The 16,598-nt window shown below is 35.6% G+C and overlaps 1 protein-coding gene across 2 annotated transcripts; it reads left to right on the forward strand.

Annotated features, from left to right (window-relative positions):
• The first annotated feature begins 1,782 nt into the window (after positions 1 to 1,782).
• On the forward strand, positions 1,783 to 16,578 carry tmem128 (transmembrane protein 128). 2 transcript variants are annotated; one of them, XM_033627627.2, is made up of 4 exons: positions 1,783 to 1,959; positions 3,227 to 3,359; positions 3,796 to 3,957; positions 13,409 to 16,578. In XM_033627627.2, the coding sequence occupies exons 1-4, from the start codon at positions 1,860 to 1,862 to the stop codon at positions 13,506 to 13,508; spliced, it is 495 nt and encodes a 164-aa protein (XP_033483518.1). In that variant the 5' UTR covers positions 1,783 to 1,859; the 3' UTR covers positions 13,509 to 16,578. The 2 variants fall into 2 exon arrangements, with proteins under 2 accessions (XP_033483518.1, XP_078022690.1); XM_078166564.1 differs by lacking the exon at positions 13,409 to 16,578 and adding an exon at positions 4,991 to 8,779.
• Positions 16,579 to 16,598: the final 20 nt, after the last annotated feature.

The following is a 16,598-nucleotide window of genomic DNA, read 5'->3' on the forward strand; positions in this document are numbered from 1 at the left end:
CTTCATTTCCTGAACAAACTAATATTTATCTTTTTATTTCATGTAGACATAAAACATGCAACAACATGAAATATCACTTTAAAGGAAGAACAGCCTCACAGAAAATATCTTAGAAATTTAGGAAGAGAAAGTTTCTAAATATGAGATAAGATAAATTTAACAAGACAGGACAGAAACACAAAATTTATTCTGTTGTGGTACCGGTTAATAGTGCTATATGCTTTGAAAGTGCAATGTAAGTACTATTTTTATGATTAAGTTCAGTCGCACTTGTAACAAACTTGTTTTAACACATTTTAAAAAGCATTCATGATTTTTGTAAATGTAATATATTTTTACTCTGTTGTTTAAATGGCTTTGCATTTGGTGAAGAACACATTATGACTCCTTTAGGACTCGAAACACAAAGCTTAGGACTTGATTTGGAACTTGTCAGTCTTGACTTGGGTACAAAATACTTTTTAGATGTACTTGTGACTTGCAAAACAATGACTTGGTCCCACCTCTGAGCTTTACTGCCCAGGGTAAGAACCAGACTTCTAAGGGTGACATCTCAGAGTATGAGGTAACACTCTTATCTGGTGCAACTACACAGAACAACAAATGCTCATGGATGCAAAGTGGCTGATGACCCTGTTGCCTTTACCTGTTAATGAGCAAAAGTCAAATGTCTTTCCTAAAAGTCACTACATGCTGAACAGGACCTACTCTATTAAAATTAACAAGGTCAGTTAAAAATGAGAATAACAATGCTGTCCAACAGTATTACCCATTACAGGCTCCAAACACAGTTTTAACTTTATATCTTCATGATTCCAGTTTTATTGCAGGGCTGTGGTATTTAACTTCATTAGTGTTGGATGCACCTAATGTCAGAATGTGGATTGAGACTGTCTGCCACAGAATAAGTAGTAGCAGCCAACATTGGAGTATTATTCACTTGTCTTCACTACACGTGCCCCGTCTGTGCCAGATGGAAAGTGAGAGCGAAATGGGACAAAGGTATCAGCAGTGTCAGACTCCTGCCCGCGCCATGTAAAAGTATACATTCAAGATAAACGCTGGAGTACAGCCAGCTACTATGCATTCTGCAGAGTTTATGAGGGACAGAAAGGATGTTCCCTGTCAGACTGTTCTGTTCACATATCCTCAGTTACCCTTGTGGTGGTATATTTTTCAGTGTGGTGGGCCAGTTAGTTTGATGCTGATTGTGTCAAGATGGTGCATAGTGTACAAAAAACACAATGTAATTGATCTCAAGTGAATGCATTGGACATGGTGTTCTGTAGGAGGGTGCAGATAAACCAAATCAAATGAACAACAGCATTTCCCTTTTGGCAAAAGTTTGATGTAGCAGCATTCACTGTGCATATACTGTAAATGTTATGATTACATGTATGCTTTACAGGTTATCTATTGTTGGTCACATTAAGTTTTACTATTGAATAATGTGCCTCTCAAACATGTTTTCTATACTTGGAAAGCACCTTGTGGACTATGACAGTTTAGGTGAGTATTTATTTGCACAGGTAAAAAAATAACAAAGGATTAAAAATAATTGCAGTGTCTTTAAATGCACACTGCCACGACTATACGTTTTATGAAGTACTCAGGTTATTGAATTTTTTTTACTTCTTTTTATTTGCTAATAATTCTAAGTAATTGTTCGTTTATTATTTAGTGATTTTCTGTGGCATTGCATTGACATTTGTGAAACTTGGCTGTTACTAATACAAAAAACTACAGCTGTCGCTTTAAGTGCGTCATAAAGAGGCGACTCTGCCAAACAGGAAGTGGCCTCTCATCTAATCACTAGTTAGCGTCTAGAGCTAGTGTAAGTTAAAGATAGCGTCAACACGATGCTTAACGACAATGAACTTGTTACGTTGCGGAACAGATTTAAGAGAGATGCGGAGTTTCTTATGCAAACAACAACAAATGGCGACGAAGACGAAAAGAGTAAGAGTCAGACACCTTGTGTTGGCTAACGTTGTTAGCTAACTTTAACCAGTTTTCTGTGAGAGCTAACTGTTAACACCCGGAGGAAACGTTAACGTTATGAACTCAGTGGTACATTGTGACGTTATAGCTCTGTTTTTTGGGTGCTGACATCCTCTCTGTACGTGCTACTGGCATATTGTCAATATGGTTAATATATGGTTAATATACTTAGAAAAGTAGCTACCTGTATGATTAAATCTGTTGAATGGCCAGTTTGTAGTCCACTTGACAGCTAGTCTTTAAACAACTTTAAAGCATTTTATTTCACAAACTAAAGCAGGTATGTAGCAGAAAGCTATGTGCTTTTTCTGACTGCGACATATTTAGTCAAAGGGGATGTTGTATGGTGGACAGTTGTCCAGCTTCGAGGCCCAGACTGGCAGACATCCAGCAATTCTTGATTGTTTTGACTGAGCAAGTGTCAGCTCAGTAACTTAATACAGAGAAACCCTACTCGTACACCGTCTTCAATGTAAGGGTCAGCTCACTGCCACTATAAGAAATGACTGTGGTCTATGGTGTAAACTAATAACTGTAATATAAGTAACAGACAAAACATTTGTCAAGTGGGTATCCCTTTTTACTCATGGCTGCTTTTATTCCAGTTTACATACTGTCCGTGGTCCCTCTGGCAAGCTGACTTGGTATTGTATTATGTTGTATCTGAAGCGGACCACCAGGCATAACTTTGATTAAAGATGTAGGCCAACTTGTCTAGGGCATTGAGTTCATTGTGAACTCTGCACCAACATGCTGAAGCACTTCAGCAGCCAACTACAGGCTCTGATACGTTTAATCAACCAGTAAATTATAGAGATTAATACCTCTCGGAGAAGTAAGATTATCTCAAAGAAAGCTATTGGTTTCACCTCAAAAGCTCCTTAACCCTGGGAGGTGGGGATTTAGCACATTTTCTGTTGAGGCAAGACAAATCTCATATTTGGTAGTGAATTCTATACCATACTGTAACTCTTTCAGTGTATCTTAGTATTTAGTTTTTCTTTAAATCATGCAGTGTTAGTGTTGAATGTTACCACATCTAACTGATGGTTTTGACTGTAGCCAAACTTTTGTGAGTAATTATCAAGTTTAATGTACTATACATTTGTGATATAATCTGCACTTAGATTTCTAGGTTTTTTGTTTTTTTTTAATATCTGGAATGAAGCAAGTTCTTAAAGTAGACCATGAATCAAAACTCTTTTTTTTGTTTATTACCTTTCAGGTCAGGAGGAAAAAGATGCTAAACCTCTTCCTCGCATTAACAGACACTCCGTTTTCTGGATCATGGCATCTATAGGTGTGACCTACTACGTTGATTTCCTCCGTAACATCATGGAGAACGACGATATCAAAAGGTGACTGAGTTATGACAAAGACCCCAAAACTCATGTGCAGATCTCGTTCACTTATCTCTATTCCCTATATTATACGGCAGGTTGTGTTGTGTGTGGTAAAGCAGGTAGAATGTTACAAAAGTATGAGATCATTATTCCACTGTGATGTTTTTTTAGTATCCAGTAATGAGAGACCAGTATTAGATAGATAGATGGATAGATAGATAAACTTTATTGTCTGTCCCAATAGTGACAGAAATTTTCCTTTGACAAGGCTCAACAATACACATGATTCACATTTAAGACACATTTAAAACAAATAACTGAAATGCATACACTGCGCCGTGTCAGGAGAATAGCGGCGCCATATTTTTTTTTTTTGTATATTTTCTTTAAGTTATCTATACACACAGTAAGCCTTGATTAATTTTTGTCTTTTCAACCCGTGTTTTTCCAGTTGGTGGTTCAATGTGGGTCTGATACTCCTTGGGATCTGCCTGTCTCTGGCCATGTTTTGCATTGTGTACCTGGAGTGGTTCAAAGGCATCCGGCACTACGACCAAGAATATCCTGCCATTCCTCCCATCACCACTGCAGCATTTATTGCAGCATCTTGCAGGTAAAACAGCAAAACAAATTAATTAATTAAATATTAATAGACTTCAAACTGCCTAAATGTGCTGTAATCCTCCAATTACACAAGAACAGATAAACTACAGGGCATTCATTTAGAACAGCATTGGATTAAATATGTAAAAACTTTAGAAGTTTATAAGAACACCCGACACACTGTACCTCTCCTATTTAAATGTGCTCAAATGAACAATTTCAAGTTCTTTGGGCACAGGATGAGAGGTGAAACGATATAAGCTCATTGAACATATATGTGATTTGTCCAAATTTGGACAAAAAATTTAAGCACATAAATTACAATCAAGGTATGATCAAGGAAGTTTATAAACAGTGACGCCAATTCATGGTTTTTTCCACTGTCCCTCTCAGAACATATCTTGGTCACAATTATTTTAAAAACGAATATAAGGAATTTTCACATTTTCAAAAATTGTTTAGGTATTTAAATGTGTATGTGTGTGTATATATATATATATATATATATATATATATATATGTATATATGTATATGTATATACATGTATCTACATGTGTATATATATATATATATATATATATATATATATATATATATATATATGTGTGTATAAAATTATAAAATCTCAAATATGGATTTTGGTATCAGTCTCAAAAATAAAAAGCTATCATGTTGAAACACAAAAGGGCCATCATAAAACTGTTGCTACAAAGTTGGAAGCACACTGTTATCTAATATATCGGTTTTTGCAGTAACACTAATAAAAATGACGTGAGCAAAAGTATGTCGGCAGGGGCGTAGGGTATTTCTGGTTTATTAACAAATGTACTATAGTACCAGTGATCTCTGCTCCTTTGTGCTGGACAGGTAGCTCTTTGCTGAAATCTGCTGATTTTGATTCTTAGTTGGCGATACTAGAAACCAATTAGGTAACCATTAAATCTGGTGTTGGTAACTTTTATAAAAATAACTTTTTTTGTCATATTTGATCAAACTGTCACCATATCTTAAAAAAAAAAAAAAATCATTTTCCCCCTTCTAGTGCTCCTAATGGCATTTGCAAGAATCCACTGCAGCTGAATGGAAACAACCAATCAGAGCTGAGGAGTCTCTAACAAAGCTGTCAAGCCAAACTGTCAAACTAGGCGGCGTGGATCAAATATAAATCAAAATTCTGTCACTGCATTGCCTATTTCTCACCTCAGATGTTTTCAAAAACATATTTTAGTGTACTGTTTAGCTGTAAAATGAGAAAGTTGGTCCGGCTGTTGGGCTATGCTTCATTTTTGCACAACTGTGTCCAGCATGGGTAGTTTGACAGACAGTTTGACTGCAGTTCAAGAGCAGTGATTGACACGATTAACAGCTGCCTTAGAGGCTCCACACCTCTGATAGGTTGTTTTCCTTTGGCCGCTGTGGATCTGGCCAATAATATTAGAAGCACAAGGAGGAGGCAGAGGAACATGACATAACCTGTCTTGTGTACGACTGTTAGGATGCAGTGACCGTTTCAGCAAATATGGCAAAAGGGTTTTTTACAAAAAAATTACCAACTGTAGCTTTAATTGTAGATATCATAAACAGCTTTATAGTCTGTAACCATTGTATACCCTCACAGGTGTTTCACTCAGTTTCCCTGATCAGACCTCCTTTTTGGGACTGTGGTCATATACAGACTGTGCTTGATTGAAATTTGTGTCACTTTCCTGTTTACAAGCCAAAATATTGAACACACCTGTGTGGGTGTTTATGGCCTTTAACACGTTGAATCACTTAAGAAATGCTCAGTAATATTACCCATGTTCTTGGTACAATGGGTTGTAAAAAAACTGCCAAAATACTTGTATTTTGATGATCTGAGGCATTAAAAAGATGCACTTGCTTGACAAGTCATTGACAGTGTACAGTATTTGGAATATTTGCTGGTCTGATATCTACAACCAACAAAGCACTCTACTCATACTTGTGCAAATTTATCCACCACATTTATGTCGGTGAAGATCAGGAAAGACTGATGAGGTTAAGAGTGATCTCTGTAGGTCTCCATCTTAATGCAGTGTGAAGTATGAGAGGCCCCCTGAGACATATTTCATACTTTTTTCACATGTAACATCATACTCTCACACAAACACTACTGTACCCTCTTACATGCACAATCACACTCTCATACATACACCACTATACTCTTACACAAACACTACTATATCCTCTTACATGCACAATCATACTCTCATACATACACCGCTATACTCTCACACAAACACTACTATAACCTCTTACATGCACAATCATACTCTCATACATACACCACTATACTCTCACACAAACACTACTATACCCTCTTATATTTATCATCATGTTTTCTTTTATTTACTGTCATACTCTTAGTGTAACAGAGGATAATATTATATGTATGTAAGTATGATAGTATGAACATGAAAGTAACAGTATATGTAAAACAAAGTTCTAATGTATGTATGAGAGAATAATATTACATTTGAAACAGAATAATATCATATGTAAGAGAAATTAGTAGGGTTGGGAATCTCTCTGTGATAGACAATTCGATACGTATCTAGATACACGGGTTACGATACGATTCAAAAATGATATATTTTTAATACAGAACGATTCGATACGATTCGATGTAGCGTAGGAATGATACGATTCTATGGTTAACATTTGTTGATGTAGACATTAATCATACATTATAAAATAAAGAAGCCAATTCTATAAAAGTGACATTCTTACAGTATTTTCACATTTGTAAAAGACCACATCCCCAAGCATTGTTGCTGTATGGCACTGGCAAAAATAAAATAAAAAGACAAACAACAACAAAATCACATGTCAAATGTATTTATTTTTAGACATGAACCAAAAAAAGACTTGCTGAATGAACATCATTTTGTTGGATGGGATCAATATAAAAATGAGAAGAAGTTTTAAACTTTAACTGAAGTGAACTTTAAGTAAAATTTAAGTGTTTTTATGGTATTGTCTGTGTTTTTGTATGTATCTTATATGGACTTGAGTCTGGAATAAAGTTTATTATAACACTGTACAATATAAACATAAAGCAGAATAAAATAATAACATGCAATGTAGGGGCAGAATCTGACATCTCCTGTTATTAGTTGATATCATGGACTGTGATGACTAGCAGCTTATCACTGACAGCATGTCAGACTATTTCTCTGTGTTTGCACACTCTATTTGTCATTTATAAAAAGATAAATCACTTTTCTATAATACATCAATGATATTTCAATGGAATAAATTACTTATTGACTTATTCATACTTCAAAAACAGCATCAATAAGTGATTAACACAGGGGGGATCAAAATAAAATAAATAAATAAAATAAAAATCAACCAGCCACCCTCCTCCTCTGACAAGTAAAGAACAGTCCCTAAAGTGCGCTGAGGTTTGTGGAAATGTGAACTGCTCGCTTCTCCTCTGACACGTCACATACCTGAGTGCTGCCAGGGCTTGGCTAGTATTTCTGGGCAGTCATGACACCGACAAAGACTTCTTGGACCTGGAGTCGGGCTTCTCGGTCGCCGGCCGGTAAGTCGTTATCATGCGCCGCCGTATTTGACAGGAATACGTATTTCTGTCTGTGTCTGTGACCCCGCGTTCAACCCACAGCCGGCAGGATTTGCCTTTAGTTTCTGCTGCGGCTTGGCTGCCCCCTGGTTTATCCAACCAGCATTAGCTTCTGTTCCTCATCTCCACCGGTCAAGCTGGCGCTGATGTTTACATCCATTATCATTAGGCTCGTTCGAGATGAACTGCGCCTCACCTGAAAAGTAGACGAGAGCAGGCGGCCGCAGCGGGGGGGCGGTGACAAAAAGCCGCAGTGAAGTCGGACAGTTTCCCGACAGTTTCCAGCAGCCTTCAGTCCATACAGGAAGTCACAGACACACTTACATCCTGCCTGGAATGATGTCAGTTCATTAAAAAAGTGATCAGACCCATTTATCAGTTTGTTTTCACCATCAGTCACACAACATGTTTTCTGTTCACAGAATAAACCTTCAGGTCAGACAAATACAATCTTAATCTCTAGAATTCAACAAAAATGCGTAGTTTATCTAAAACGTCATCTTGTTGAGTCGACATCTGAACCAATCAGCTGTTAGATCAGGTGAGAGCCAGGCTGCGCAGTCGGTGGAGAGCAACTGCAGCGCCTGGCTCTAAAAACTGCGGCCGCCTCGCTCTCGCGGTTTTATCTCCGTCCACTTTTGTAATACGTCAGAGCATGCATCAAATAATGGCCAGTGCTCAAGAATAGATTATTGGTTAATCTCAGTTAATTTAGTTAATGATGTCTCCAAGTGTGAAATCTCAGCATCACCTTTAACTGATCATTGTGTCATCTTGTTGTGTTTCTCTTTATCGAAAAATGTGTCTATTCACAATTCTATCTGGAAATTCAATAATATTCTTATGGAAAATACAGATTTTTGTGAAGAGGTCAAACAGCTCATTGAAGAAATTGTTGCACTGAAAATGTCAGCCTCGAGTAAGTGGGAATGGTTTAAATGTAAAATTAGACAGGTTGCAGTTAAGATAAGTAAAGTGTCCTCTAAAATTAAAAAAAACAGCAAAATATTACAAAATAAATTAACAAATTATGTTGTAGAACGGATTTAACAATGGAGGAGCATGTTAAATTGAACAGTCTTCAATCTCAACTAGATAATATGTATTTGGATAAGGCGAAGGGAGCATTTATTCCTTCAAGAGCTCGTTGGACCAAGGAAGGGGAAAAAAATTCATCCTATTTTTTTAATTTGGAAAAACAGAGACAGACAAAAAAGAAAATTCATAGGTTGCTTATTAATGATGTTATTAATGAAGATCAGGACCAAGTAAATGAGGAAATTAAAGGTTTTTTTTATAGCAATTTGAATAAATCCACTTTTTCTAAGGAAAACTGTCTTCAGTTTTTAAATAAAATTAGAGAACAAAATAAGAATATGGATGATGATTTCAAAAAATATATGGAGGATGAGCTTGAAATTGAAGGGCTAGACAGAGCAGTTATGCAGATGGCTAATGGGAAGTCACCAGGACTAGATGGTCTAACTGTCGAGTTCTTTAAATTTTTTTGGAAAGATATTAGAGAGTTGCTCTATAATGCCTACATAGAATGTATTTCAATCCAACAATCTTTCTCCCACAATGAAACAGGGTCTAATCTCTCTAATCCCAAATCCAAACAAAGATGTACTTTTATTGGATAATTTGAGACCGATAACCTTATTGTGTAATGATTACAAATTATTGGCACATGTTTATGCACACTGATTAAATGAGGGTTTAAAGCAAATAATAGATGAATGTCAGTCAGCCTTTCTGAAAGGTAAAAGTATACACAATCATACCAGGTCAATATTAGATATGCTTGATTATAAAGACCTTATTGATACTGATAGTTTAGTGTTATTTCTTGATTTTTATAAGGCTTTTGACACCGTGGAACATTGTTTTTTATTAGAAGCATTGCACTTCATAGGTTTTGGTAAAAAAATTTGTAATATTACTAACATGTTTTATACCAACATTTATAGTTCTGTTTCATTGAACCCTGGAATGACCCCGAGGTTCAAGGTGCTACGTAGTATTTGTCAAGGCTGCCCAATCTCCCCGAAATTGTTTATTTTGACCACTCATCTGTTAACAATGCTTATTAAGAACAATCCGGAAATAGAAGGTATTACAGTATTCGATAAGGAATTTAAAATAAGTCAGTTTGCGGATGACACAGCCATCGTTTTAAAAAATAAATATGTGGTTGAGAAAGCTCTTAATAATATTTCTATATTCTCCAAAGCTTCAGGGCTATCCTTAAATATCAAGAAATGTGAATTACTTCTCATTCATACATGTACAGATCCCAGTATTGCTTCAATTAAAGTTGCATCTGAAGTAAAATATCTTGGAATAATGATATTTAAAAATGTTATCAGAATATAGCTAATCGCTTAACAGATATGAAGAGATCTCTAAGTCGCTGGCTTACCAGAGATCTTACAATCTTTGGTAGAGTCATTTTTATCAAAAGCAGAAGGTATCTCAAAATTAATTTATCCACGTCACTCCCTGTATGTCTCTTCAAATAATATTAAAAAAGCCAATTCTATTATTTTTCAGTTTTTATGGAAAAATAAAACCCATTATATTAAAAGATCACAGTTAGTTAAAGAATATGAGAATGGGGGTATTAAAGCTTTAGAATTTGATTCAGTGGTTGGAACTCTCAAGACTAAATGGCTGAAAACATATTTGTCCATGTGGTTTCATATTCCGAGATCCTTGTTTAAAAAAATAGGAGGGCTTGAATTCCTTTTAAAATGTGATTTTGAGGTGCATAAGGTTCCTATTAAGCTATCTAATTTCCACAAGCAGATTCTTCAATACTGGAAAATGATATTTACTCATAATTTCTCCCCTCATGAATCTATTTTATGGAATAACAGAGTGTTCACAGTAAACAGGAAATCGATTTTCAGAAGAGATTGGTATGAGAAAGGCATTTTGTTAGTAAAGGATGTAATGGATTCTGATGGAGGTTTTTTGGACTACAGGACTTGATTAGAAAAATATAAAATAAATTGTTCTCAGAGAGAGAATAATAGGATTTGTAAAGCAATCCCCTTACCACTGATTCAATTAATCCAGAATACCCTATTATATTCGAATGTTAAATTCGTACAAGTGATGATTAATGATTGTAACTTAAATGATAACAAATGTAGCAACAAATTGATTAGCGCTGCTTTGAAATTGATAGTATTTTATGATTACAACAGAGGATTTAAAGAACAAGTGACTGATAAGGTAACTGTATCTATGATGGAAAAAGCACACTCTAAATATATTAAATGGCCTATTTCTCCAAAGCTTAAAGAAACTCATTTTAAGATACTCTATAAAGTCTACCCAGTTGCAGAATTTCTAAAAAAAAGATTTAAATTTGAAGTTGACCCGTGTACCTTTTGTAAAAGCAGCAGATGAAACACTAGAACATATGTTTTTCTCATGCCCTGTGTCCAGGAAATTTTGGTCAGAAATAAGAAATTGGTTATTACTTAAAATAAATGACATTCCAGGTTTTGATATTTCTCATATATTCTTTTACATAGATAATTTGAAATCTAATATCTCTGATGTGATAAATATGATTATTCTAATGGGTAAATATCATATTCATTGTAGTAAGTGGAGACATAGCAAACCCTCCTTTGACTAGTTTATAAATGATTTCAAATTATTTTTCCTATCTCTTAAGAAATTGTACTCCAGCAAAATAGCCAGAAAGATCTGTGAAGATATATCTAGTTTCTTGCTTATTTGATTTATGCCTAAGACTTTGCTCCTACCTAGGGTCTTTGTTACTTTAATTGTATGCCTGGTGACCTATAAAATGATGTGCTACTGTTTTTTTTTTTACTTGCACCATTTAAAAACCCCAGTCTTGTTTTTGTTTTATTTGTATTTTTGCTTTGTGACTCTTTGCAATTTCGCAACATTTCATTGTACAAAAATGTATAGTCCTTACGAGAAGATGTATGGTTCTCTATGTTTTTGTTCTATTGTGTGTTCAATTTAAAAAAAAAAAAAAAAAAAAGCTTCACTGTCATTCCCGGTCCGCCATCTTGTCATATTATGATTGGGAAGGTGGGCCTTCTTCTCGCTTCATCAAAAATAACCAATCAGGAACTGAGAATTAAATACTATTTCCGTTTCAATCAAACTCTCTCACACAAACAACTGTTCTCATTCACATACCCTATCATTCTGTTTTACATTCACTGTCATTTTGTTCCTTACACATGATTATTTGCCTTCACATGTACAACTCATTTCTCTTACATATGATATTATTCTGTTTCAAATATAATATTATTCTCTCATACATATATTAGAACTTTGTTTTACATATACTGTTACTTTCATGTTCATACTATCATACTTACATACATATAATATTATCCTCTGTTACACTAAGAGTATGACAGTAAATAAAAGAAAACATGATGATAAATATAAGAGGGTATAGTAGTGTTTGTGTAAGAGTATAGCGGTGTGTCTTATGTCTCAAAGGGCCTCTCATAGTGAAGTGGCACCTTTACACTGCATATTTTTAGCAACGCCTATTCATTTTATCCCTATGGCACTGGGTGTGGACGTTGAGGGCTTCAGTAGGGCAATAATCCAATAGATTAAGTGATTATAAGTGAACTGTAATTGCCTTATTAGTTTGTACATTAATGCTTTACACCTAGTTAATGCTAGTTAATTGATCTGGGACATCACAGAGAGTCTCTCAACAGTTTCTTTAATTGATTGGCCATTTAGCTTTCCTCATCATGTGATTAGCTTATCCACCATGTTTAAAATTGTGAATCAATTTTAATATGAATGTGTGTCACTTATACGGCTGATGGGAGCCACTAATTAGAAGAAAGTGTGAAACTTTGAAATGCAAAACTAGTAAATTTGCATGCTGCCTATGATGAGCTTGAACTGAGAGCACCATGAATTGTGCATCACTTGCAACAGCTATCTGCCCTCTCTGAAGGTCAGATTCACAAAACATATTGCACTAATGATATTACAGAGCAAATACACCCATAAAGTTAGAGAGTACAATTTAAGTACAATTCTTGTATCTGATTGCAGCTATCAATGTGGCAAAGTATAAATGTTGCCTTTGCGCCAAGTAGAGATGTTCCATTATGAATTTTTCCCCTACTGATACCAGTTCCATTACCAGAAACTTGCGTTTTGGTGGGTACTGTGTAACAATCCAATACCTTTGCTTTAAAAACGAAGAAAAGTTAACTGCTGTATACAGCTGCTAACCCTGTATGGATGTGAAATGATTACTGTCATCGTTGTATGACATTTCACACATTAAACCTTTTTTAAAACAGTTTGCTAACTTCCTCTTTTATTGGAAATCAATTCTTTACCACTCTAAAACAGTAGGTTCCAGTGTGTGCACTGTGCAACTTCCTGTGTAGGCTGCTGAGTGGCAGAGAAGAATTGATTTACAGGAAAACTGCTGTTTTATCTGGATTTGACACTACTGTTAAGTTTTTTAATGAATTACATGGTATCAGAATGGTGCATAGATTGCATACTTGCTGATACCCAATCCGAGATTTTTTTTTTTTATACTGACACTGGTATCAGTATTGGAACAACTCTAGCCCCATTGAACACAGTAGGCAGAACAATGGCAGAGCGAGAAAGAGAACTGAAATGTTCAGCTTCAGCTACAGATCCAGATTTTACAGCGTCCCATATTCTTCCTCTGCAGAGATTGTGACAACGTGACAGTGTATGAGATGCCTGTATACAATAAATATTGTATTGGTTAATTGATCAATACTGATCAATCTGTTATGCATATTTGTAAGTGTCATTGTACTTTCTTTGCAGCTTCAACATGGCTCTGTGGCCTGTGTGGTCCTTTTTCACTCCACTCATCCTCTTCACACAGTTCATGGGTGTGGTCATGCTCATCTCTTTGCTTGGATAAATGTGATGGCTGAGGATGTTTTTTTTTTTTATATAAGCTCTGTAATTTTAGATTTTCACAAAATGTCCTTTTTTTTTATGGAATGAATAACGTTTTATTTGGCCTTAAATTGTGAACATTTTTTATGGAGTGAAACCTTGTGTCATTAAAACATGTCATTAGAAATTTATTAATACAGTGCTTCATACTTAAATAATTTGGATTTTACATCATCTTGTTAACAGTTTGGAGTTCTCTCTTAATAATTTTCCTCCATTATTTGCACATATTTTTTTTTAAAAAAAGGTTAATATTTACAACTGCATCATCAAACTTAAACGCCCTGGTATCAATATAGAAAACATACCTTCCAAAAACCTTAGACACTCCAACACCAAAATCAAACATACACACTAACCATTATGGCATTGGCATTATGACATTATAACCATTTGTCCACTCACACCGCTCTCCATTTTCAAACATATCTAGCAACACATTCACAGAAACAGCCCCCAACACTCCCACTGCTCTCATTAACATGGCTGTCAGCTTTTTTTTTTTAGCAAAAAACTCCAAAGGAAGCATATGTTAACCATGCAGCGGACAAAGCTAGCAAACAGCTTGAACACTGCGGAGCACTCAACTCGTGAGCCAGATGATTCCTTTAAAGGGACAGTTCACCCCCAAATCAAAAATACATATTTTTTCAGAGATGTCTGCCTTCTCTTAAATATAATGGAACTAGATTGCACTCTCAACACAACACAAAAATACGTTTGAAAAACTCAACAACAATCTCTCTCTTTCTAGAAATCATGATCCAGTTACTCAAGATAATCCACAGACCTTGTTGTGAGCAGTTTAATGTAGGATGTATTTTCTTTTGCTAAACTACACCCAGCAACTGTATCACCAAGTAGAAAGAAGCATGCATCCACTGCTAGCTCACCTAACCCCACTTAGCTAGCTAATGTTAACAGCTTATCTATGGAGGACACCATTGCGCTCACACTGTCACAAGCACAAACCTCTCGTCTATGAGTAGACGTGCGCTTCCTTCTGATGCGGTTGGCGGATGTAGTTCAGAGGAAAGAAAATAGCTCTCACATGAGAATGCTGACAACAAAGTCTCTGGATTATCTTGAATAACCAAGTCTTGATTTCTGAAAAGAGACATTGCTGTTGAGTTTTTCACTTTTTTTTTTGTGCTTTGCGCATCACAATCCCAGTGCCATCCAGTCCCATTATATTGGAGATAAGGCAGATATCTCTACGGTTGATATCGCCAACACAACTCGCACCAAAACAATTTAAATTGATAAATGGCACTACAGGTAAGAGGAAAAATATGTCATTTTGATTTGGTGGTGAACCGTCTCTTTAAAACTCCTTCAAAGTCAGCAGCATTTGTCTTTTGAAAGTAAGGTTCACTCATAACGTACTCACTGCATATATAGCGCAGCACATTCACAATGTAGCGTTACAAGATTATGAAAGAAAATACTGTAAATGCAGAAAATACTGTAAATAATAAACACACAGCAGAAATTATAAGATCTAGGCTAAGTAAGTACACTGTCAAGTTACCGTAATGGTGGCACAATGTCCAACCACATCCCTTCCCTTCACCTCCTCAGAAGCCTGGCTCATCCACATAGATTAACTCAAGCTGTTCTTCATTTACCTCAAAGTCAAGTGTTCACTGCATATAGTAAAGACTCACAGAAAACATACACTATCACAATACATTAAACCTATAAATGTCATTTATGCAACACACATAAAACTGACCAGTATCACAGTTACTTGGACTTATTTTTGTGCCGATGTGAGATTTTTGTAAACTGTGACGGGACATGTTGCGTTATTACACGATGTTACATCATTATGGTGAAAGTGTTTTCCCTTCCCATCTGCCACATTGCTTATGCTCCTCTGCCCCTGCCTTTCTCTACACTCTCTGTCTCTCACACCTAACACACACTGACACTGTAGACCTACAGCAGATTGTTCTACAGATGGGTGACAAATTAAAGGAAAAGCATGAAGTGTCTTAGTGTGGAGTCAGCCTTAGTGCACCTTGCTAATCATTCCTCCATTCCATTCTTCCAGACGGTATTCCCTTATTTATATACACAACCTTTATTTAGTCAGGGAATCTCATCTGTCTGGCAAGAGGGACCTGAGCACAGCAAATACAACGAAAAATAAACATAGTTGAACATTAAAAAAAGGACATATAACTTCAGAAAATCACAGACATCACTAAATAGATTTGAAGATAAACTTTATATTGTTTGGTCTAATGGAGATGATGGCGAAGAGCATTGTCTTACATGTGGGTCCAAAATCTTCCATAGGTGTTCAACTGGGTTAAAATCTGGTGACTGCAAAGGCCATAGCATTTTAGTCACGCCATTTTCATATTTCAACAAACCATTTAGTGAACCCTCGTGCACAGAAGCATCTGCATTTGACATGTTTCCATCTTGTATCAGGTTTTTCCTTTGTTTTGTCCCATCTGTGGATGTTTCTACTGAACCAACACAGCTGCTCAATTTATGATTTGTTTTGCTTAAGAAACCATAGCAACTGTATCAAAAATGTGATTTGTTGCGTTGACTATTTGGTAAACAGCACTTATGAATGTGATGAATGTTTTGAGAATATATCTTTTATCACAGCAGACATTTTGGCTTGTTGCAGTAGAAGATGTTCATTTATAACAGGTGTTAATTGTATTAATGATGTTCTCTTGTGTTTAAGTATGTTTCAGTAAACTAAGACTGTGAGCCACAATTTACATTACCAGGACCCTGAAACTGAAGCAGCTAAATGCCATTCAGCCATTGTTTTTTCTTTTTAATTACACCTGTGCTTTTCCTACAGTCACGTGTTAAAATGTCCATATTTTTTATGTAGAAAAATGCCTGTAAGCAATGGAGGAACAAGTGTGTCACCATTTCTAACTGATGATAAAGCCAACATTTTTTTTTTAATTATTTTGATTTTTCTCAGTTTGTGGTGAAGAATGTGAAGACTTATATTCTGTAAAATGTTTTTTTCTTTAATAAACTTTTATAACTTATTTTAGTGCTCACGCAAATT

The sequence above is a fragment of the Epinephelus lanceolatus genome, chromosome 1 (assembly GCF_041903045.1).
Source record: "Epinephelus lanceolatus isolate andai-2023 chromosome 1, ASM4190304v1, whole genome shotgun sequence".
Lineage (NCBI taxonomy): Eukaryota > Metazoa > Chordata > Actinopteri > Perciformes > Serranidae > Epinephelus > Epinephelus lanceolatus.

Bases quoted from the DNA above. Each gene is read 5' to 3' on its own strand.
- tmem128 (XM_033627627.2), top strand. From the start codon at position 1,860: ATGCTTAACGACAATGAACTTGTTACGTTGCGGAACAGATTTAAGAGA. The intron at 1,960-3,226 runs GTAAGAGTCAGA...ATTACCTTTCAG, and splicing joins TGGCGACGAAGACGAAAAGA to GTCAGGAGGAAAAAGATGCT. The intron at 3,360-3,795 runs GTGACTGAGTTA...GTGTTTTTCCAG, and splicing joins GAGAACGACGATATCAAAAG to TTGGTGGTTCAATGTGGGTC.